The 25,203-nt window shown below is 36.6% G+C and overlaps 2 protein-coding genes across 4 annotated transcripts in view; one reads left to right on the plus strand and one right to left on the minus strand.

The window, feature by feature from the left end:
- LCP2 (lymphocyte cytosolic protein 2) overlaps nt 1-3,498 on the plus strand; it is a 78,916-nt gene extending 75,418 nt beyond the window's left edge. Inside the window, exons 20-21 of the mRNA XM_069102388.1 lie at nt 817-972; nt 2,855-3,498. Of these exons, the coding sequence (XP_068958489.1) occupies nt 817-972; nt 2,855-2,977 (279 nt within the window). The 3' untranslated portion in view covers nt 2,978-3,498. The remainder of the gene's footprint in view (nt 1-816; nt 973-2,854) is intronic.
- A 5,514-nt stretch (nt 3,499-9,012) lies between these two features.
- On the minus strand, nt 9,013-18,828 carry CUNH5orf58 (chromosome unknown C5orf58 homolog). Of its 3 annotated transcripts, none has more exons than XM_069102391.1 (4): nt 18,799-18,828; nt 18,101-18,190; nt 14,005-14,102; nt 9,013-9,299 (listed from the first exon to the last, which is right to left on the minus strand). In XM_069102391.1, exons 3-4 carry the CDS (start codon nt 14,096-14,098, stop codon nt 9,142-9,144), a joined length of 252 nt encoding a protein of 83 aa, XP_068958492.1. In that variant the 5' UTR covers nt 14,099-14,102; nt 18,101-18,190; nt 18,799-18,828; the 3' UTR covers nt 9,013-9,141. The 3 variants fall into 3 exon arrangements, with proteins under 3 accessions (XP_068958492.1, XP_068958490.1, XP_068958491.1); XM_069102389.1 differs by lacking the exon at nt 18,799-18,828 and adding an exon at nt 18,388-18,579; XM_069102390.1 differs by lacking the exons at nt 18,101-18,190; nt 18,799-18,828 and adding an exon at nt 18,388-18,580.
- Between the last annotated feature and the right edge of the window lie 6,375 nt (nt 18,829-25,203).

A 25,203-nucleotide genomic window follows, 5' to 3' on the forward strand; every position in this document is an offset into this window, starting at 1 on the left:
ACAGATATAGACTGATAAATAAACGAATACAACTGGTATCACTTCTCTTTTCAAGTATGGCATTTACTCTAGATCTTCTTTTCACACACAAAAATAGCTCTCATTTGATTTAAGGAATAATTGGGGGAAAAGTTGCTGCCTGTAACCCTGAACTTACTCAAATTCTGACACTCTGATGACTATGGAGTGTCATTTTTTAAATTGACTTAGTATTATCTCAGCCCCTAAGACAGTGCTTGGAAACTAGTTAGTACTTAATAAATGTTTGCTGAATAAATGGCATGTTTCTTGAATCTTCCCCATGAGGTTAGACCTTCTCTTCACACAAGCAAGTCAAAGCAACTAAACCAAGGCCCTGTGAGATGCCATCCTTTTTAAATCCTACTGCGATGTAGATGTAGATAATATGCCGTAAAAACGCTAGATTCAGATCAGATGATTTCTAGTGGTTGAAATCAGTATCAGTTTCCTGCTTTCTCTTGGCTCTCTATTCATTCCTTCATCCCCCAGCTACATCTTTAATATTTTTAAAAGTGGGTCCTTGTTGGTGAACTGATTTCAAGGGAGCTAGTTTTGTCATTCCCTCTGCAATTGTTTGCACTATATATTTTTCATTGGGTAAATGAGCCCAATAATAAAACTCATAAAATGTAGAGATTTTGCCTACAGTTCAGGAGTCCGAATTTCCCTTGTGAATTCTCTATTGACAGCTTCTACTGAATCTTAGATGTTTGCTCCTTGACAGCAGTGCTACAGAAATACTGACACCTATTTCTAACATCATAATAAGACTTTCTTTTTGACGCTTCCTTTTAGGATGGCACTTTCCTGGTGAGAGACAGCTCTAAGAAAACAGTTACCAACCCATATGTACTCATGGTGTTGTACAAAAATAAAGTGTATAACATTCAAATTCGCTACAATGAGGAAAGTCAAGTTTACTTATTGGGAACTGGGCTTCGAGGGAAAGAGGTAAATGAACATTTTTTACAATAACTTCTCAGACTTCTCCTTTTTAGACTAATTTTCTGGAAAAATGAAATAACATGGAATCATGAAATGCTAAATACTCAACACATTCTTTGAAATTCATTCTGTGAGGCAAATATTAGATCAGATAAAGCATTTACTAAGTGCTTACTATATGCCAGGCATTGCACTATGAAACACAAATATTCTTTGTTTTCTTTTAACCAATGTCTATAATCAAGTTATACTACTCCAAATTTCTACGATTTTAGGTCTTCCTAAAAACAAACAAACCAAAGCCATATGCAAAGGCTTTGGTAGAAGAGTTAAGAGAAGGGCACATGAGTGTGATGGAAGAATTGCTGATGAGGTAGTTATGAAGATGCTTGTTTTTCCTAACAAAGGGTTTGCTTATCTTAAGATTGTCAAAGTGGTTTTTCCTATTCTTCCCTATGGCTGAAGTTCCCAGGCTTGTCGCTTCTCAGAGGACCATGGAATTACAGCTAGAAGGAAGGTTAGAAGCCACAGAGTTCAAACCCCTTTATTTCACTCACGAGGACACAGACTGGGTGACTTATCCAGTGTAACAGAGATAGTACAAGTCTGAGGCAGGATCTGAACTCAGATATTCTTCTCTACTGAGCCACTTGATTGGTTCTACCTACTACTGTCTGGTGCCTCTGTCAATCAGTTATTTGCAGAAAAGGAATTGATGGATTTGTAGATATTGGACTTATCCTGCATAGAAAGTATCTAATTGCTCTCTCCCTCTCCACCCTACACATGACAATTTATTCCAAAGGTTGAGAACACTGAATAGTGTCAGAATGTAAAATGGTATGCCTATAACATTATCAATCTGTCTCAGAAGCATTTTTGTAACTGCCATGTAGATGGACATCAAATAAAATTTGATCAAATATCTGAGTCCATGAATGTGTAGATAACCTAAATGTTTTCCAAGGAACAGCATAGCATGATGGGGGGAAAAAACAGACGTGAGTCAGAAGGCAAAGAATCAAATCCTACCTCTGTCATTTAGTAGCACTGTGGCACTGGTCATACCACTCCAACTTCTATGCCTCAATTTTTTAAGATGAAAAATGATGACAATAACATTTTTATATCTTTAACACAGTGTTTCTGTATAGATAAAATGAAAGAATATATTGTACAATGCTTTATAATAGCAAAGTACTATATAAGTTATTGAATATGTTATTAAAGCTGTAAAAATTAGATCCAGTCCTACATGAGGGAAATAAATTTTTAAAAATTTTATTAAATTATTTTATGACTAAGAATTAAACTAATTATAGTAATAGTATCTTATACTATTTATAGAACATTTTAAGTTTCAAATCTCTTTTACATAAATATGCTCACCTAATATTATGTTTAGAGAGGTAATGAGATAGTTATTATTATCCCCAGTCTAAGAGAAGAAAACCAAGACAGAGAGGTTAAATAATTTGCTTAAGGCCATCTGTCTAGATAATAGTTAGTAGACTAAGAAACCTGCTTTCCCAATATCTAGTCAATCTATCTTTACCCAAAACAATACTATGATTGAGGGAGAAATAATAAATACCTGTATTACAAGGAACAATGGCCATAAGCTTTAAGGAAACTAACGACTTACACAGGGTTCAAAAGTAATTTCTTTTTTGTTTATCATGAGTAGTTTGTTGGAGATTGACGGGAAAATAAGATTTATTCAAGATGCTCTGCTAAGAGTTTAATGCTAAACAGAAGACTATTCGTATTATTACCACAAATGTGACAGGTTCCCTATTACTGGTACTTAGCAAGCCGAAAGAATCATTTTACCTCAGTTCATGCTATTAATTCTAACACTGAACATTCCCTGTTTTTAAACCCCCAGGATTTTTTGTCAGTGCCAGATATCATTGACTACTTCAGGAAAATGCCACTTCTGCTTATTGATGGAAAAAACCGAGACTCCAGAAACCAGTGCATGTTAATATATGCTGCGGGGTATGCTTAGGAAACTACCAAGTAAATATCAGTTTCTTCCTCTTCTCTCAGGAAGGTGATCTACCACCACCAAGACCATGGACAGAGAGACCTTAAACTAAGCAGAAAACCTGTGTTTTATTGGAAATGGGGTTCTATTCTTTTCTTTTAAAGATGTTTTTGAAAGGAAGTCTATTAAGGATGAGATCTCCAATTATTTATTATGCTTCAATGTCTCTAAAACTACACGAATGATGATGTTCACACTTCAAGTGAAATCTAATAATTCAATTTATACAGATTAGATATAAGCATTTTTGAACACCTCCTTAATGTGTATTTTACACATAACTTCCAGCAAACATTAACATTTAATTCCATTGAGAGGTCAAAACTTTATGTCACAAATTGATTTCTATTATAGATAAAACTTATGCCAATAGGGATCAATCATTAATATTTGAAACTAAACTCTATTTGTATCAGTAATTTCAAACGTTTGGAAACATAGATCATTTGTTGTTGTTAAAAGATAAAAAGGTGTCATTTTTTCCCCTGTGTTTGGACTGAATTCATTCTTTTCATTTATATTGTTGTTTCTGTATAACCTTTATTGCTTGGTCCATAATCCTATTTTCTTGGTTTTAAGGAAAATTTCAAGATTAAAAAACCAAGGAAAAAATTCTGAAATTATTAACTATATTTTGCTGATCTAACTAAAAATGGGCAAGCTAGATTCTAAGTTGCATTTTATTCTTTTTGCAAGCACTTCATGAACAATCAGGGATTCCCTTCTATTGTTGTGTCAGCTCTCATTAAAACAAGGGCTTTTCAACATTTAAGGTGTGTATGGTAGGCTGAGCCTGCCTCAGATTGGTCCTCTGGTAGTTTGAGTCTAGAACAAAATGATATACTTGTAGGTCAGTCCACAGTTAATTAAAGGAGGTTTACTTTGCCATAGCATCAAAAGGATAATCATAAAGGATACAGCAATCAGCTCAGGTAGAGCTGGTCCCCATCCTTCTATACGGAAACAGGAGTTACCTGGGCAAGACGTGAGGGACTCAGGCAGTACAGGAACCTTGTTATGCCTGACCTGAGGCCAATAAGAAGCTAGGTCTATAGCCAGGTGGCTCGAGACTCAGCCCCTTTGGCCAGTCAAGGTTTGGGGAGAGCTTTCCTAGTTTTTAGCAAAGGAACTAGCCTATATTGAAGGAAGAGGAAGAATGGAAGAGAAGGAAGGCCATACCCTAGCTAGCCTATCATACTATGAAATATTATATAAAGAAAAATAAATATTATCACTATGGAAATTAGACCTTTAAAAACATAATTTTTATGATAGTTCTATGATTTGTGCTTCTATTATGATGGATATGGAGTTTTACCTGTTATTTCATTGCACAGTAGCATCGAAGGATTCAGTGAAGACACCTTTAAAGCAGTAAAAACACATGTCTATACTTTCTTTTAAAGTTTTTAGGATAATTTAGAAATTTCTCTAAACCATCCTCCCAATTATAAAATACCATCTTCCTTCCTAGAAATGTAGCTTGCTTACATTATTGTTTCCCCCCCTGGACCTGTAATTTTATTGATAGAAATAACTCACCACATAGAATCTCCCTCTAACAATGTTGATGAACAACTGCTCTCCAATTTATAAGTTGAGCACTCTGTTCTGGACCAACTTTGTAACTACTGCTCTATACTGCCAACCTACAGGCCTACTTTCTCATTTCTAAAAATTCTTTTTGAGAATTATAGATATTTATATATGTATATATATATATACATAAACACATACATATAAATACAGATATACATAAAGGGGTTTTGAATGAAGATGTTTGAAGAAAATAGGCAGACTTTCACAAACAATATTCTTAAGCAGACCACTTATTACTATCACACAATTGACTGAAAGGAATAGTGAATACAAGACCCTACTGTTTTGGAGACTATTAAAAATGCACTTAATTTGGTAAAGAAAATTGAAATCTTAAAGGCCCTACTTGGATAAGGTTTCTCCCACGAATATATTAAAAACATATAACATACCTTGAATAAATAATTTGTTTGATGACCAGAATTTTTCATATCAAATAAGGTATATGGAGACATGCTAACCAATGTCAGAGTGGAGTAGTTTCAAGATGGATTGCTTAGAGGTAGTAAGAGCACGTGTTAGTTATATCAAGTCCTAACTATCTATACTAGGAAAAGTAAGGTAATAAAGGCCTACTGTCTAAAGTAGGCTGTTCCAGCAGTGTATACACAGATATGTATGTATAAATATATGTGTATTATATGCATGTGTGTATATACGCATGTACACACACATATATCTTAGACTTTGAAGACACACAATGAACTGTGACCAAAATTGAATAGGAGGAGGAGAGGGCTAGATTGCATCTGTGAAGTTTCAAAATGCTTTTAATGATGTCAAATTTCTTCCCTAAAACAAAAGTGCATCTGGTTTTTTTTTTAACATCACAATTCTCCCAGTGATGGTTTTTAGCTAAAAAAATAACAAAAACAAAAGCAGAGGATACCAAAGTCTTCCAAGAGTTAAAGTTGCAGTTCACCAAAGGAACATGATGTGAAGTACATGATAAGTATCATTAGGCTGCACCATGGTATGAAGAAAATACAGTGGGGGATAAGTGATATAAAAGACATCATCAGAGAGATATATAAACAGAAAAGAGGTGGTGGGTCCGTCATGTAAAAAGTAAAAGATTGATTGTTACATCATGTTCTAGTAATTCTTAATCTGGGGTCTGTGAACTTAAAAACATTTTCGTAAGTATGTTTCAATATATTCTATTTCCTTTATAATCATATGTATTTTATTTTAATACATTTAAAAATATTATTCTGAGGAATCTATGCTTGACCAGACTGCCAAGGGAGTCCATGATATCACAAAGGTTAATAATCCTTTGGATAGATCTGGATCTCTCGCAGAGAAATATTATAGTTCTATCTATAGATAGATATTATTTTTCTAACTATCATAACTGTCCCATATTCGTGGGACATGGGCAAGAGTCAAACAAGATGAGATGTAAATGGATTGTGTGAGTGCAAGGAGTATTCATACCCATGAGATCACAGATCCATCAAAGTGTTATACTGAAAAAAAAGTTATTAAGGTATGGAAGGGTATTTATTAAAAGATGGTCCCAAAGTACGATGATTGTTATTATCAAACTTCAGTGTACCGTCACAAAATCTATTCACCAAGTTGAAGATAAATTGTACTTTCAGCAAATAAAGTACTAATCTGATTCCTTATCATGGAACACAGGTGACCGGGTAATTGAAGCTTTCCAGGACCGTCATGAAGCAAACTGGAAGATCCTGGACCCCCAATCTAGTAAAATTTCAATTATGGTCATTCTGTTATATCCCAAGGCTTTATCTTGGACCCTATTTCCCAGGGATTTGATCAACTGCAATGAGTTCAACTATGACCTCTAGGCAGATGATCACCAGATCTAAGTATCATTTTCTCTCCTGACCTCCAGACTCTTATACTACCAATTACCTACTGGATATAGCTACAGGTCTGATAGCTACAGGCAATCTTCAACATTAGGATATTTAACTTTTGTGATTTTAAGCATCCACATGATTTCATTAGTAACCTCATTTTCACTTTCTCTTTGGCAACCTTGCCCACATTCTCAGCTATGAGCAGTAGAGAAAAAAAAAATGACAGATGAGATGTGCAAGAGTTTATATCTGCAAAAAGAAGGAAAGTATTCATAAGAGTGTTCGTGAATTTGCTCCAGAAAGTGCTAAAGTAAGCTCTCACATGTGGGATGAAGGAATTGAAAAAATGGAAAAGTGGCTAAGTTTGTGGGCAAATGAGATGGTGGTCATCCCCACCATCTTGCAGGCTTTCCAGAGTGCATCCCACATCCCACCTCCCGCACTGCCTGTCTCACCAGGCTCTCAACTGTTCTGGCCAGTAGGCCTGACAAAGTGCAGCAGCACAGCACACCTAACAGACTGAGCTGCACCTTGCAGGAATTCCAAGGTCTGATTGGGCTGGGGACTTATTTCCAGGCATGTGCTTTTCATGGGGAACCTTTCAATCCCAAAGCCAAAAGAGATCACCTCTGCCCTTCCCCGTCCAGTCCAGCATTGCTTCTCCTCTCCCCTGCATTTTATTGATCATTTCATGGGTACTTTGTTAGGAAAAGTGCATATTACCAGAATTAATGTTTTGTTATAGAGAACTGTATACAGAAAAGTATATAGCAAAAGATCAGTTTTTGGTGGTTGCAAGAACCTAACTCTCTATTTCCCATAGGTTCAATGTTAAGAAAAAGAAAGAAGAAAATAAAATTACCAGTATAAAAAAGTGAAAAAGGTGAATTCATAACCAATGAAGAAGAAACAAAAGTAATTATTAGGAGCTATTTTGCCCAACCATTTCACGAGAAAATTGACAATCTAAATGAAATGGATAAATATTTACAAAAATGCAAATTGTCCAGATTAACAGAACAAGACACAGAATACTTAAATAATCCTATTTTAGAAAAAGAAATTGAACAAGCCATAAGTGAACTTCCAAAAGGGGGGAAAAGCAACCCAAGACTGGATGGATTTATAAGTGAATTCTACCAAACATTTAAAAAATAATTCCAATACTACATAAATTGTTTGGAAAAATAAAGGTAAAAATACCACCAAGTTAGTTTTCGTCTTTTTCTCCACAATATGTGGGGCAGCTGGGTGGCATGGTGGATAGAGCACTAAGCTTAGAATCAGGAAGATTAATCTTCATGAGTTTAAATCTGGCCTCAAACACTTACTAGCTATGTGACCCTGGGCAAGTAACTTACCCTGTTTACCTCAGCTTCTTCATCTGAGAAATGACCTGGAAAAGGAAATGGAAAACCACTCTAGTATCTTTGCCAAGAAAAGCCCAAATGCAGTCATGAAGAGTTGAACATGACTGAAAATGAATCAACAACATTTCTAATATATAGCATAGTGTCTTGTACACAATAATAAATAACTGCTCATTAAATGAGTGTATCAGTGAATATCATACTGATTCTTGCTTGGGCAAATACTTCAGTGAAAGAATCTTGTCTTGTTTCCCTATGAAATGAAAATGTTGGACAACATGGTTCCTAAGGTCTCTTCTAATTCTAAAACTCTGATTTAAAAAATATATATATATATTTTTTCAATAGGCAGTTTCTCTTTGGGTTTTTGGCAAAAATCTTATTTTTATAAGTGTTAGAGATATACTTTATCAACATTTTTTTCCTGAAGTGATATGAATGTGCAGTATTTGATATAGAATAATATTTAACTCATCATAGCGATGATGGCGTGGTTCGGGAAAATGCACACTATTAAGTCAGAGTTTCTCAAAAAGGGGATCAAAACAACCACAGGACTTTCAAGGGGCTTTTATTGCATAGACACAATAAAACACTATCTCCTCAGAATTCCTACAGAATTCCAAAGAGCTGTACAGTGTTGAAGAACTTTTGGTTGTATGTTGGCTTAACATGAGCTGATCTTATTTATAAATCCTTTTGTTTTATTCAACTATTAATATCTCTATTGATACCAAAAAAGGATTGTAGGTGTATAGCTTGAAGGGACACTGCAAATTACCTAAACTAGCCCCCTCTTTTTTACAGGTGAGGAAAATGAGGCCCAGAGAGATAAAATGACTTGGCAAACGCCACAAAAATAGTATATGGCAGAAACAGTATTGGAACTAAGATTTTCTAACCTCAAATCCAGCATTTGGTTCAATGTACTTTCAGGGTTCAAATTAACTGGTAAGGACTGGACACCATTGCCAAAAGTGGAAAATAGTAAGTGTAGATCCATCATTAGTGATCATGGAAGCTCCTTTTTACTTTAAGCAGGATTAAAGCCACCCCTTAGGATAAAGGGTCAAGTTCTTTGTCCCATGAACAATTTCATGTCATTCATTTACCTAGCTACTATTTAAGAGGACATATCAGTTGAAATTAACAACTGTTTAAAATTTGAAAAGCACTAAGAAACAATACAAAATTACTTTACAAATCAGTTAACATTTAATAGAAGTTTTAACAACACCCTCATTTTTAAACTCTACAATTATCTTTATATGTGTAATTTAACAACTTGGAAACAAATGGGAAATCCTTGTCTTTTTACATATCAGATACCATTGCTCAAAGTAGGAATTAACTCCAATTGATCTGATATTTTAAAGTCTTCAGAAACAACGTTGTTTTCTTCTACTTTTGCTACAACTTCTGTCTTCACAGGGTGACTAAAATTCAAAATAAGATCACACAGAAGTAAATTGACGAGCTCTGTATAGAAAAAAAAAAAGATTGCTGAAGTCATTAACCATATTGCCATTGTTTCAGTATACATTTTAAAATTCTTCAATAATTTTTATTGTTAACCATGATCAACAAGCACAAACATTTCAATATGAGAAAAAACAAAAGCCTTGTATACGAGTAAACTTGTTAGGTGGTTTGTTATAAATGTATATGTATATACACACACACATCTTTACATATGTATATATACATATGTGTGTATGTTTTAAATTTAACAAAGAACATACAAAAGTGCTATTTTTACACCCCCCTTCTCCATTTTTTTCTCCTTGCATTAAAATAAGTTTGATTGGTGCTCTTTCATTGTATGTCTATCCTCTACCTACTAACCTACGACTGTTACCCTATCAACTCATGTAGAAACTTTCCCTTATAATAAATATATATATATACATATATATATATATATATATAGTGCAGTAAAAGTAATCTTAACACTTTGTCTGAGGAATCAAATCCCTTTTTATCAGTACATGGCCTTTACCTTACTGTTAAGAAATAGGAAGTATGTTTCATTATTATGAAAGTACATTGTGGTCATTATTCTTCACTATTTTGATCAGAGTCCAAAAGCTTTTCAGTTTTGTTTCTTCATGTTATTGTTGTAATTGTGGAATTTATTTTGTTCATCTTTGAATCCACGTTTACATTTTCTTATGGCAAAATAATGTTCCATTATATATACTATAATTCACTCAGCCATTCTCCAATTGATAGGAATCTACTTTCAGTTCTTTGCTTAAAAAATAAAAAGACTGCCATATACTCTTGTAGAACCATTCCCTTTATCTCTGATTTACATGGAATAGATACTTAATAGTGGTACTGCTAGATCTAAGAGTACATGCAGTTTAGTGATGTGCTCGAGAAAAGTTCTAAATTGTTTTCTAGAATAGCCAAACCAATTTGAAGCTCCAACAATACATTAGCGTGTCTGTTCTCCCACAATCCTTCTGAAATTATTTCCCTTCTTTGTAATTTGTATCAATCTGCAGAGTGGGTATAGGGATATCAAAATTGCTTTAATTTGCTTTTTTCTTGGAGTTATTTGGAGTATGTTTTCATATTGTGTCTACAGTTTTCATTTCTTCAATTGAGAATTTTTTTCATATCTTTTGACCATTTATCTATTGGAGACTTGTTCTTATTCTTAAATATATATATCAGTTCCCTATGTATCTTGCTTATTAGACCTTTATCAAAGAAATTTTCTATAAAGGTTACTTTCCAATTGCTTTTAGTCTAACTCTAACTGGAGCTATTTTGTTTTTACAAATGTTTTCAATTTAAGGTATTCAAAATTGTCCATTTTACCTTTTGCTCTTTCTTCATTATTTCTCTTAAAATTCTTGACTTTTTATTCTGCCAGATGAATTTTATTTTATCTAGCTCTAAAGTAACCTCCTCCTCCTATTTTGACTGCTATGGCATTAAATATGTAAATTGAGGGAATATTTTAGCATCAACCAATCATGAATTAATGTTTGACTAAGCATTTCAGCTGATCTTTATTTCAGCAAAGTATTTTATAGTTGTACTTAATGAAGTCTTACATGTAAAATAATAAGTGGGTTGACTCCCATATATTTTATAGTTACCTTTAATATCCCTTTTTCCATCTCCTCAGGTTAGTTGTATTAGTAATTCACTAAAATGCTCATTAGTTTTATGGGTTTACTGCATACTCCGCTACTTTACTGAAGTTGTTAGTTTTTCCAATTAATTTTTGGTTGAATATCAAAGATTCTCCTAGTAAACCATCATATCATCTGTGAATAGTGAGGATTTTGTTTCCTCTTTGCCTAAGTTTGTTCTCAATTTTTTTTTGCTTCTGTCTATAATTTGCTTCTCCTTCAAGTACACAGAATTTTCATTCAGTGAATATACTTTCTATGTTGTTTTATTAACTATCTATAATGTGGTACAGTATAAAACATTAAGTGTAAGTATAACATAGTTTTCCTATTTATCTTTTTGACCTATTCCCAATTTTACTGTTGTTCTGGTGGAGATCATGGTGCCCAGTCCTGCTTTTTAAAAATTCATTTGGAAACATAGGAATTCTTCTCTAGCCCATCATTTATCTTTGTGAGAATCTTTGTTTCAACTGTATTTCTTTTAAGATGCAGCTAAATTTTGTTTTCTTGTTCACTACATTAAGCCCTTCAGTTTTGTGAGTCCATCCCATTTACAAAGCTATGACTTAGTTATATTTCCTCCTCCATCATACCATACTACCTTCTATTCTAAACAACAAAAAGTGGTGAAAGGTAATGGGATCAGCACTAGTAACTTATAATTGGAGTGCTCTGATCTCATTCCTTTGCCTTTTCTGTCTTTATCCAAATCAGACAGGTCTAGCCCTTTCTTATTATTCTTTTAATTCCTCCTTTATAGCTAGTCCTTTGTAAATGAATTTCATTTTGCTTGTGACAATTTCCTCATCAGTTCAGGGTACTCTTAATTATCCCTCTTTCTACTTGTTCTCCTGTTGGTTATAAAGTATTTCAGCACTAAAGCTCGTGTATATGGTCTACCTTATTTGGTCTGTTTCATGTAAGAAATAAATGGCTATTCCCTCTACCCTCTCCTATTTGCATATTCTTTTTGACATACTCCAATTATGAGATAATATTAGCTTCCTTGCCTCCTCTTCTTTCTCACTTTACCTAGTGTATTTTAGTATATTTATTTTACCTCCCTTTTCTTTACTTATGGCAAACAAACAAAAACCTATAAAAACACATTCATTTCCTAAGTTTAAATTTAAGGTAATTAGCGTCTTGGAGATGGTGGGGTTCTAAATGTCTCTTCTCCCCCATATTAAATAAAACAATTTGATCATCATTTATCCCACTGAAATTGTTTGAATGAACCTATCTTTCTAGGTTTTTCTTATGTGCTACATTTGTATTTCAAAGATTCTACTCAGCTCTGGTTTCCTCAATAGTTAAGTCCGAAATTCCTCTGTTGTATTAAAAACCCATTTTCCCCCTGTATGACTATACTTAGTTTTACAAGATGTTATTCTTGAATGTAGACATTTTTCTTTGGCTTTTTGATATATTGTATTCCAAGTTTTTCTTTCCTTGAGGTAATGGCTGAATAATCATGTGTGATCCTAACTGTGGTACCCTGGTACTTGATCTCTCTGTCTCCCTCTCCCTGTCCTTCTCCCTCCTCCCCCCCCGCCGCCCTCTCTTCCCCAGAGATTTTGGTTATGACATTTCTGGGTGTATTCAACTTCAGGTTTCTTTCTGGAGGTAACCTGTGGGTTATATTTTTAGTTTGCCATATGATTCTAAAAGTTCTGGGCAGTTTTCTTTTATGATTTCTTAAAATACAGTTTCCAGAGTTTTGTTTGTTCACAGTCTTTGAGAAGACCAATGATTCTCAAATTATTTCTTCTTGATCTGTTTTCCAGGTCAGGTATTTTTTGTTAGCAGATACTTCATTTGTTCTTCTAACTTTTCAATTTTTTTATTTCAAATATTTTTTGCAGTCGTATAGAACCACTGAGTTCAGTTTGATCCATTCTATTTTTTCAAAGCATCTACTTCTTTGGTAAGATTTTCCCCCTTTCTGTTCTAAGCTATTTTTCTCTTTCTAAATGTTCTAATTTCATTCTTTATTTCTTGTTTCAATTCTTCTTTATCTTTTCTATAAACTCTCAGAGTCCTTATTTCCAGTCTATTCTTTGTTCTGAGATTCTACTAGCCATTGTTATAGCAGAGTTATTTCTTCTTCTGGGGTTTTACCTTGGGATTCTCTTAATCTTTAGCATTTCATAATTGTATCAATTTTCTTCTGCTTATTCATGTCTTTAACTTCAGTTTCTGAATTGGGACTTTATATTAGGTCCAAGTTCTCCCCCTGCTTTGCATGAACCCCAGATGCAGAGGCCAGTTCTTGTCTCCCCCTTCAATGCCAGAATGGGACTCTGTTGCATCAAGGTTAAGTCCTGTTCCTACTGCAAACCAGATGTCATTGTGTTGTCTTTCTTCTGGATGTTCTGGCTGGCTCTTTGTCCAGTCTCTCCTATTTTAGTCTCTGGTTGGGAAATTGTCTTATGAAAACCAGGTTTATATGAATCTGAATTTACAAAAAGTTGGGGAGGGTACTGATTAGAATCACCAAAATAAATAAATAAATAAATGAAGTACTTTAATGTAAAAGGCTTTTTTGGTAATTTAGTTAACTAGGTGAGTGTAAAATATGATCTACTAAAATTTTACATAAATAGTTTGATTGTGTCAGATGAAGAATACATAACTAATAAAAGAGAATAATGAAACATTTAAAAAATGAAAGGGATCTTAGTATCTAGGCTCTTCAGATGAGGAAACTAAAGTTTAGAATGGTTGTGACCTAATCAAGGTCACAAGCTATTTGGTGGCAGACCCATTATTATAACCCAAACCTCCTGACTTCCAGCCAAATATCAGATATCTTAGTTTCCTGTCAGCTCTAAAACTCAGTGGTCAGATGATTAATTTGGCACAATTTCATTTGTGTTACTGTTCTAGCCACAAAAGAGAATACTTTCAAGTCCAAAAATTCAATAGTCAACCACAGGTTAACTAAGTAGAGCAGGGACATACACTGACTCTCCTCTTCTTTTATAACAATAATATGCAAGCAATCTGACTTCCAGGGATTTCATACTTACCATCCATCTTCCTCAGATCCAAAGAAATTTTTTCCATAGTTTTAATTATATCTTTCAGGTTTAACTGCTGGTCAGCAACATAATTCTTAAACATTTTGCTGGAAAAAAAAATAAAAATTGACAAAACAGAAATACTGCAAGATATTTTCAACTATATTTTTAGAGCAAATGCCCATTACTTGAGAAACTGGCGAAGAAATTTTGTAATAATATTATCTACAAATACACGAATATATTGAAATATTATAGTATAAGAAATGATAGAATTCAGGCAAAGATGGGAAGATTTATGAACTGATTCAGAGGGAAGAGTTAACAATATATATATATATATATATATATATATATAAAACAGTAATATAAATGGAAAAAAATTAAAATGAAACTGAATACTGTTTAATTATAATACCAAGCCTAGTCCTAAAGAAAAGATGAAAAAATGTGCCTCTTTCTGGTATGGAACTATGATAGTATTCGTATGGTGTTGGTTTTGGTGTGGTGGTTTATTAGTATGGAATAATGACTATACTCTCAAATTTGATAATGTGTTGATTATTTTTGCTCAACTGTCTTTTTTTTGCTCTTTTTTAAAAAGTTCTTTTGTTATAAGAGATATCTCTCTGGGTTGGGGAAGGAAGAGCAATATATTCAAAAATGAAGATGCTAAAAAAAAAACAAAAGATATCAATAAATTCAATTTTTAAACCCAGAACTATATTTTTACTTTTTTTCTAAGGACTAAATCTAAGTGAAAAAAAACTGAAGTAATATCATTTATGAGGTCATGATATATGTCATTTTGTTATATATTATTTTTCCAACTAAAGACACTTTCAGATAGGTTATTCAATTCAACAAACATTTATTAAGCATGTGCAAGACACTGCAATATAGTGGGAAATAACAAGATGAATATCTTGATTATTTAGCTTTTAGGAGCTTATAATCTAATGCTGCTAAGAGAAATGCACAAAAAAAGTACAATATAGGGTAGAAATACTAAGAGGAAAATGAAAAATTGAAGCGATGTGCTGGAAGAAAATTTGAAAAGGAAGAAATCACTTTCAACTGAGAGGATAACGGAAGGTCACTGGAAGAATGGTTTCTGAGCTGGGCCATAAAAGAAATGTCAGATTTCAACAGGCAAAGATGCTAAAAGAATACATTCAAGGATGTACTAGTAAATGTTCAAGGACCAGACTCTCTGGGGGGAAAATGTATGTGTTGTGGTTTAAATCCAGGGACCCCAAAAACTGTTGTGGTTTCATGATGTGCTGTGGTGGAACTGTCTCAAAGAATTCAGTCAGAACACCTCTAATTCAAGTATAGACATTTATTGAGATTGACACCTCTCATGAAGTTCCAAGAGGAATCAGCAACTTCAGAGAAAGCAAAATCGATTTTTATAGGATAAAGATGCTGATTACACAATCAAAATTTACATAGAATATAGGAATATGATTAACGTTAAAAAGGCAGGAGTTTGTTAAGTGATTAGGTAATGGAGAAGGGGTCCCATCTATGGTTTGGTGGTAAAACATTCTGGTCATGCTGCCCTCCAATTGGCTAGCTATTATGGTCCTATCTGGTCAAGATAGTTAGGCATTGTGGTCCTGTCTTGGGCTAGATGGATGGTGTGATTGTGATTACTTGTTTCTGTGGGAATGGGTCTGAGGGCAGTGACTAGGTAGAGGTAGTAGCTGGGTTCCAATCACATGGACACACTTTGCTGTTTCTGTGGGAACTAAGAGTGCTGGGACACACCTATTATTCCAGTGAGCAGTGAGACATAGGTGAAGAAGTTGGGACATTGGTGGTGGGGCGCTAGGTAGATACAGTGGGGCCTGTAATGAAGTTAGAATACTGGGGCTAGGGGGCAGCTTTATTAGGATTCCATCAGTTTGCATGCACTTTTAAGATAAATCTGCATTATTAACACTGAAGTCTAGACAATCAACAAAACAATAAATCAAGCCTCTTTGTAGTAATCACTGATTTCTGAAATACAAATGCACACGATGAAAATTTAACAATCTCTGCCAGATTAGAGGTGGCTTCAGCATACCCCTGAAATATTCTGGGTCTGTGTAATTGCATGGATGAGGGAGAAGGCAAGATAAAATTAAAGAACAGCTAGTAGCCTATGAATAAGGTCAGAAACTAAGTTGGAATCAGATTGTAAAAAATCTTTAAATGCCAAGTTCAGGAGGCTCTATTTTATAATATAGGCAACAGTGGAGGCACTAGTAGATTTTAACATGGCGTTGTAGTGATCTGACATATCCATTAATTTTGGTAGCTATGTGAAAAATGGACTGGAAAGTGGAGAGACTAAAGGCAGAGTCTAATTAGGAGGCCATTTCAGATAGTCTACCAGGGGTGTGGAACCTGCAGCCTCAAGGCCACATGTGGTCCTCCAGTGTGGCCTTCTGACTGAAGTCAAACTTCATGGAATAAATCCCCTTAACAAAAGGATTTGTTCTATAAAACTTTAACTCAGTCAAAAGGCCGTACCCAAGGATTTAGAAGTTCCACATGTGGCCTCAAGGCTTCAGGTTCCCCACCCCAATCTAGAAAAAATGGAAATAGGTGTCTCAGGTAGGGTAATGGCAGTGTGAGGACAGAACAGGTATAAAATATTGTGAAGATAGAATTGACAGGACTTGACAACCAGTCAGATAATGGAAGTGAGGAAGAGAAAGAGTCAAAGACAGCTACCTAGTTTTCTAGAATGGGTACCTGGGAGAATGAAAATTCTTTCAATAAAAGCTATTAATGAAGTCCTTTCGAAATCAAACTATCGCCACAAGATGGGGCCATTACAGTGGAAACAATGACATAAAAATTAAAAATAATAGCTTAGATTTTAGATACTAATAATATAATCAGCTAAACTATCACCTATTATTGCTGAATGGCACAAATATTCTGAGTAGCATGAAAAAAGACATTTTTCATGTAATGGCTCAATTATATATTTAGTCTAGGATTTTCCATTTTTGGTGATATAATTTATAAATGTTCCAACTACAAGAAAAATTCAGCAACATAAAAATTTCATTCATTTCAAGTGCAATTATTTGGCAGGCATTCAAAAATGCCTACTCCATAGAAAAACACTATCCCTACCTATAAATGTTTAAAATTGCAAGACACGGTCCTGTCTTCGCTGAAGAATATATTCTAATTAGGAGCAAAAGACACACAGTTTTAGGCTTATTGCCCCCAGATCATTATTTATAATGGCTAAAACAAACTAAATTTTAGTATATATAAAGAATTGGTATTTTTGTCTTCTGCCTGGGTCAGATATATTTACCCTGAGGGTATATAATCCACTGTCTAAAATACACAATTTTCAAGACAAAAAAGAAATTAGTTGTTGGAGTTTTTCTTTTTTTAACAACCTTAATTTTTGTTTAAAGTATTCACACTCATGAATTCTTAAATACTACCAGAGGACCGGCAGTCAACTTACTTCCATTTGCATGCTAGATCAGAAAGATGATTATAGATGCTCATAGGATGAAAGCACTAGAAGGAACTTTTAGAGATTATATAACTCCAACTCTTCTATTTTCTGAGACAAGATGAGATAGTAGAAAGTCACAGAGCTAAAAGTCAGATGACCAAAACCTGAGTCCTGGTCCTCCCTTTAGTAATTGTGTGACCAAAGACACAACTCTCAGGATCTCTTTGATCACCTTTAAAATGGGAATATAATACTTGCACTACTTATTTACAGACTTGCTCTGAGGAAGGTATTGCAAAAAGTGCCATTCTATAATGGCTATTATTTCAGGTGAAGAACAATCGAAGGTCTACAGGCTCCACATTACGGCTAATCGGGGACGCTCCCAGCCCAGGGACTTCTTGCCACCATCTGACTGGAAGAACGGCGGAGGAAAGGGCACTGTACCATACGCAGCTGATGCGCTAGAGAGGGGGTGCCCGGGGAGTGCTCTCCCATCCGACTTCCCTTTATTCCAAGGGCTTGAGGACGGTGAGATCCCAGTGCGGCCGCAGGAAGGTCTCGCCAGCCTCCCCACCCTCCACCCGTGTCTCCGCACAGCCCGTGGAATCTGGCTAACCATACCTGGTGACATTTACGCAGCCAGCACCTGGCCCTTGGAGAAACAGCTCTCCCTTCTTTAAGGCTGCAGACAGCCATGGAGTTCGCACCTCCCTTGTGCACCAAAGGCAATAAAGCCGGTTAGTCAAGATTCTAATCAATCCTAGTTTGATCCATTGATCTCGGACCATTCACTCCCTCCTTCCTAGCGTGTCTCCCCACCCCCCTTAAAAAAAGCGATTGTTTATTGGGGGCGGGCCAGCGAGGTTTCCGCATCCGCGTGACTCCCCGGGCCTGAATTCAAGTCCTACCTCCGGAACATCCACCCCTGCACCCCAAGGCAACTAAGGCCCTGAATTGACCGTGTTCCCCCCATGGGGGAGGCAGTCTCCACACCGGAAGTTCCCTTGGAGGCCCAGAAAGGAGAAAACAAACAAAAACAAAGCCCGGCCCAAGGACCGGGCATCCGAACTCTAGCTCCGCCGCTCGGTGACGACTAGACTGTGGCCGAATGGCCGCACCTGTGGGCGTCTGGACGCTCTACCCCACAAAACGGGCACGATTTACTGATTTACTGAGCCCACCTCCCTCACCACGAAGCCTAGGTCTGCGAGCTCCGGAGGCCGGAGGGAGGGAGGGAGAGAACGCCGCCCCGCCCCCACCGTCGGGGCCTCAAAGCAGGCTGCTCCCGGAGGGAAAGGCGCGAACAAGCTGATTCCCACCTCCCGAGTGGGCGCAGCTTCCTCCCACGCCCCTCCGGACCCCCCCCCCCAGGAGCCTTCCCAGAGCATGCCGGGAGCGAGGGAGGCCTGCCTATTTCTGATTGGCGACTCCCTCTCCCCCGGTGCATGCTGGGGCTTGTAGTCCAAGTAGCGCCAAGCCTCCGTCCTGAGCATCTTTTAGCGTTGGAGAGGAGACCTAGAGCCCGCCCTGTTCTCCGGCCTTTTCGGACAAAATTCCTGCAGCCGCCAAAGCAGGGACCCGAGGAAGGTGAGATCTCGAGGGGCGGAGCAACTTTGACCCCAGTGCTCCTGTGAGATTGCTACCAGGAAGGCCGGCGACTTCCTGTCCTCTCACCCCCTGCAGCGGCTTGGCGTCTGGAGGACCGGAGTTAGAAAGCTCCCTCCCGCTGGTTCTGTGTCCCTAGGCAAAGTCACTTACTATGGTTCGGTCATTTTTCTGTCGTGTCCAGCTCTCCGTAACTCCTTTGGGGGTTTAACGTGGCAAAGAGGCTGGAGTGGTTTGTCATTTCCTTCTTCAGATCATTTTACAGACGAGGAAACTGAGGCAGACAGTGTTAGGCTCCTGAGACTGAATACGAACCCAGGTCTTGTTTCCAGGCCCTGCGCTCCATCCACTGTGCCACCTAGATGTATTTAACCTCTCTGTAATTCAATTTTCTTATTTATAAAATAGTGCTAGTAATAATAATAGCTCCCTCACAGGGTTGTTGAGCATCAAATTGTCTGTGTATGGGTATACATGCAGATGTGCACATATGCATGTGATTGTGTGGATATAGAAATGCGTGCATGTATATTTACATATGCAAGGGTATATGTTCACATATATGTATCTGTGTATCATGTATGCCTATACACACAGAAAACAGAATTTTTCATATATTCTTCCCTTATTTCCCCAATTAATGCATAAGCCTCTGAAAGACTGGGACTGGCCACTCTCCTTTTGCTTTTCTGCCTTCAGGGATGAGAACAGTTAATACTAGCTAGGTGTTGGCTAGCAGTATAGGTAGAGGTAGACCAACGGTGCTGCCGATCTTACCTTTAAGATTGTTTCTGCATTTTGCTATTGAAGAAGAGATGTGTAAGAATCAAGTCATTTGGATCTCATTTTTTTCCCTTTAAAAATGACGGTTTCAGGGTGGTCTCAAAGGTGCTTTCCAGGTTTGATATTGTACAATTACAGGATTTGTGCAGAACATAAACTTCATAGCTGCAAGAGACTTCTAAAATTCTTGTTCGTCTTCCTCCTTCCTCCCCGTACAATGTTCTCTCCGTTGTGCCACTGTGGTGCTTCTGAAAGGAAGGAAGGCTGAAGGAAGAAAACCAGAAGGGAGCCAGTGGACTTAGCAGTAGAGCTGGAACGCAGATCTGGACTTTCTGACACCCGGCCGGTGTTCCTTCCATTGTTCCATATCATGGTACTAAGGAATCATAGAATTTAGAACTAGTAGGAACTTTAGCCATCATCTAGTTCAACCTCTAATTTTACCTAGGAGACCAAAAGAGAGTAATTTTCTCAAGGTCACATAAGGTAGGAAATAATAGCTGGGATTCACACCCAACTCCTCTGACTCCAATTCCCTTGTAGCACACTAACTCTAAAGGAGGTTTGAAGAATTTTACACTTTAGGGGTGGCTAGGTGGTGCAATGAATAGAACACCGGCCCTGGAGTCAGGAGGACCTGAGTTCGAATTTGGCCTCAGATACTTAACACAAAAACTAGCTGTGTGACCTTGGGCAAGTCACTTAACCCCAACTGCCTTGCAGAAAAAACCCAAAGAATTTTACACTTTGCTGATCAACTTTCCAAATACCCACTCCCCATTCAACAGGGATTTACTGAGTACCAACTGTGTGTCTGGAACTACAGTGGGTACTATTTTATAGCTGGAAAAACAGACTCCGATAATTAAGAGATTTGCCCAGGGTAACACAGTTAGTACATGTCAGATTCAATTCAAACTAAGGTCTTCCCCAAGGTTTATATACTCTTTAAAATATGTATTTTGATAACTGTATTTTAGTATAATTGCTTTCCTTTGTAATTAAAGAGTTCATAGACCTTGGGTAAAGTCTTCCCCAACTCTAAGCTCAGTGCTTCCTCCAATATAACATTAACTTCCTTGGCCTTCACTTTCCTCTTGGGTAGAATGAAGGGGTTGGATTAGGTGGTTTCTAATGACTCTTTCTGCTTGAAATCCTATGAACATTTTTTTCTTCGAGAAAGTAGAGCCTTAAAAGATAATCTGCTCTCCTTAAAATGTATCTCTAACATATGATGCTCAAAAACTCATCTTCCTTTATGTTTGCAAATATAACATGTTATGACATCTGAACAGGTTGTGAGCACTGATTCCAGCGTTAATCAAATAAGAGGGATTAAAGAGCTGGTAAATTCTCTCATAAAGGGCAAATCTGTTGTGAAGCAACAAGGTAATTAAGCCATTTATGGTGCAAAATAGGAGTGCCTTTGTTGTTTTTATTACACATTCTTGACATGAAGCATTCATTTCCAGGAAAACAAATTGGGGTAAATGCTTCTTCTTCTTTCACTAACTCTCAGAGCCCTCATTTACATCATCTGTCTGCTCATTACCAATTAAAAGTACAGACTTTTGGAAGCCTCAGAGACAGACTTGTTTCCTGCCTGAACATAAACTCCCTTTTTGGAAATCCCCTGTATGGAAGTGAACAATTAGACTTTTTTTTTGTCATATTTAACAATCTGGGACATAGCAACATAAGCATATGGTTTTTCTCATTACCTGTGTTGCTGCACGTGCCGCAGAACTGCTGTTGGGAGAGTAGAGATCCGTCTTTCTGACCAATGTCTTCATTCTAATCAGATAAATAAAGATGCCAGTATCGTCATCAGAATTTTGATCCCAGCCACAGATGGAAGAAAAACTCCCTTTACTTCAAAACTGTAATCCTTACTTGATTTTCTTCTTTCTGTTGCTGATACTATGTTTAAAATAGTCAGTTGTTTCTTCAGGAAAAATGTTTCTTGAAATTGTGAAAGAAACGATTGGTGAAAGATTATACTGATCATTGTTACCTCAAATGTCATGGCTCCTAGGTGAGAAAAGATCATTTACTATTCTTTAGTCTTCCACCAGCAGACACACTGTGAAATGTTTTCTGCAGTTTGAAAACTGGGCTGGTGCTAACAAAGTCCATCTCACCCAAAATAGGAAGAACAGGGCATGATGCATTCAGGTTCAGTACTTGGATAGTCCTGCAACTAGTAAGCAAGGTTGCATCTAGGGCTGATAGAGAGCTCAGCATGAGGAGCAGATTAATGTTTTCTGACAGTCACTATAACCTTTGTTTCTTGGTCACCTTCCCTGACTTTCTCTTTGGAAAATATCTTCCTTCCTCTAGGAGATTTATACTTTACAATGCCATGTTTATAACCATCAGCTCACCAATCAGACAATTCCTTTCTCTCTGTCTCAAAATAAAATATGCTCTTAATTCTATCATTCGCCCTCTAAAACAATGACATATTTTCCCTTGACATTAAAGATTGAATTTGAGGTTGATATTATCTGCTCCTACCCTGATGGTTTATTCAATGAAGCAAAAATTACTGCATTTTGGAAAGCATTGCTAATTTTCTCAAGGAAAATGTTGGTTTAGAGAGCCTGAATAGGTGTTGATACTGTACAATGTATTGTTTAGTCTTTTTACAATTTCAGAGGCTTCCTGATTTTGACTGTTATTTGAATACATTGACTCCTATTCATTAATTAATACCAACTGCCCTTCTTGCTTTTGAGACTATAAACATATCTTAGCTGAGGAGGATTTGTAAATCCTCTTTCTTCTAGAATCCACAAGCTCTTCATCCAGAGCTGAAATGAAACCTGTTTGCAGTTAACTAAAGTCAGAGCAAAGTAGGTATGGTCTAGATCAGGGCTTCTTAGTCTTTTCTGTGTCAGGGACTCCTTTGACATCTAACAAAACCTATGGACCCCTTCTCAGAGTAATGCTTGTAAATGCACAAAAAAGCATATAATTACAAAGGAAAGCATTTATACTACAGTACAGTTATCAAAAATTATTTTTAAAGAGTTCACAGGCCTTGGGTAAAGAATTCCTAATTTAGAGAGCTATATACTTGGATTCATAAAAAACAAAGTTCACCTAATTGAATGGGAAAGTGATTTGATTTGGAGTCCTTTCCCTAGCATCCTGACAAGCATGTGCTTTCCCCACATTCGTACTGTTATCCCATTCTGATGTCCACATGCTCCAAAATGTAAGGCAAAATATGTGCATCGATTTTTTAGATGTAAATGTTTTTGTCAGTTTCTTGTTTTTTGTTGTTGCATACACACACATGTAGGTGTGTGCATATGTATGTATTCACATACACACATATACATGATATGTGTGTATATATTTTTCATGTTCATTTACCTTGGTTTATTTTTTGTCTATACATGTACATACACGTACATACGTGTCTTTGTTATTGTTCAGTTGCTTTTCAGTCATGTCCCACTGCTTGTGACCCCACTTGGGCAAAGATACTGGAAGATACTGGAGTCGTTTGCCATTTCCTTCTCCAGATCATTTTACAGACAAGAAAACAGGCAAACAGGGTTAAGTGCTTGCCCAGGGTCAAAGAACTAGTAAGTGTATAAGGCTGGATTTGAAATCACAAAGAGAGTCTTTTTGACTCTAGGCCTGATACTCTATCCACTGTACCACCTAGCTGCCCCATGAATACATATAGGTATGTGTGTGTGCATATGTGTATGTATATATGTATCTGTACATACATACACACACATAATTGCAGGTTTTAAAGTTTAGGCCTATACATCACCTATGCTCCACAGAATCAGATTTTCAGAGCAGGCCAGAATCTAAAAGCTCATTTAATTCAGGCCTCTTGTTTTACATAAGAGTAAACTGAGTCAAGAGAATAAAGGAGTCACCAAAGGCTACAAAGCTGGTTAATGATAGAGCCAAGAACCCAGACTTCCAGCCTCTAAGTCTATTTTTTTAATCATACAATGCTGTGTACATGTATAAAGGTAATGTCTAACATTCAGAGAATAAAAGTCTTCTACAGTGGCTAACTTTGGTTGAGATGATGTAAGACAAAAACAAAAACCCCTGAAAATTCAGAGCAGCACAAGGGAACTACACTCTAAGGCCCATAATAGCAAGAGTGCCATCATTCGACTTTGTGTCACCCACAGCCTTGACCTTGGTCTGCACATAGGATGCACATAATAAATCTTTATCTAATGAATCGGTGGATGACGGATGGATGGGTGAAGTCATGCAGGAATATATAGAACTTCTTAGAGCTGTATATGTAAATACGTATACATATTGATGTATATTTTGAGAGAAGTTCTTACCCTAGAAATTATACAGGTACATCATTTAACAAGTTTGTGAGCACAGAGGTATCCCTGGTTTGGTGCTGATGTTGTTTTTCTTACACCTGGAGCATGGAAAGGAGCTTCAGCCAATCAGGAAAACATCTATGTCCTCATTCCTAATGCTACCATCCAGTCTGAGTCTGTTTTTTACTGTGGGATACAGACTAAAGAGGTAATGGACCTATGAGAAGCAAATACATTGCTGGTCTAAATGGGAACAGGCCCAGAGACCTTCAGAATGCCGTCTGTATGAAGGATAATGATATTTTGGTCCTCAATAAAATAACTATCTTGGCCATGGATCATTATTTGAATAAAAATCAAATGACTTAGAATCTGTCCAAAATGAAGGATGTTTTAATACTTTGTGTGTGAAAATGCTGGTATTTTGTTTCTTTTTTATTAAACAGATTTTATTATTTTTCAAAACCTTGTCAGCATAATCATCTTATGGGTGGATGAAATATGCAGCCTGGCTGCTGGAGGAGTTCCTTCACAGCAATTACCTCATGGCACTTTCTCTGTAATTAGGTTTTCGCCCAGGATTTTTCCCCGAGTTGGTGTAATAAATGAAATATGACCAGAATTTAAATTTGTCAATTACATGCAAGCTTAGTGCATAAACACACAACAGAGTCGCAGATTCCAAGCGAGAGGCTGTTCCTGGGAGGCCAACTCTCTGAAAATTAAAATGGAAATAAAACTACTGACTGGCAAGAGGAAAGTGGCCCCAGAAGAAGGCAGATTTCCCTGAACAGCCATGTACTGATCCCACCTAACAGCATGTGCGCTCTTGATTACAAATTCTTAAGCATGAAACTGAACTTGGCAAGGCTGAGGAATGTTTATGTTCAACTCATCTATAATAGTAATAATAATAATAATAGCTAACATTTATATAAAGCTCTAAGATTACAAAGCACTTACATATATTGTTTTATTTGATCCTCGTGAGAAATAGGTATTAGTATTTTC

This window comes from Petaurus breviceps, unplaced genomic scaffold, assembly GCF_028583685.1.
Source record: "Petaurus breviceps papuanus isolate PSGF00001 unplaced genomic scaffold, PetGlider_PUasm1.0 551, whole genome shotgun sequence".
NCBI lineage: Eukaryota > Metazoa > Chordata > Mammalia > Diprotodontia > Petauridae > Petaurus > Petaurus breviceps.

Bases quoted from the DNA above. Each gene is read 5' to 3' on its own strand.
- CUNH5orf58 (XM_069102389.1), bottom strand. From the start codon at position 18,542: ATGCCCGGTCCTTGGGCCGGGCTTTGTTTTTGTTTGTTTTCTCCTTTC. The intron at 18,191-18,387 runs GTAGGACTTGAA...TTGGTGCACAAG, and splicing joins CAGGGGTGGATGTTCCGGAG to GGAGGTGCGAACTCCATGGC. The intron at 9,300-14,004 runs GTAAGTATGAAA...TTTTCTATACAG, and splicing joins GGATCTGAGGAAGATGGATG to AGCTCGTCAATTTACTTCTG.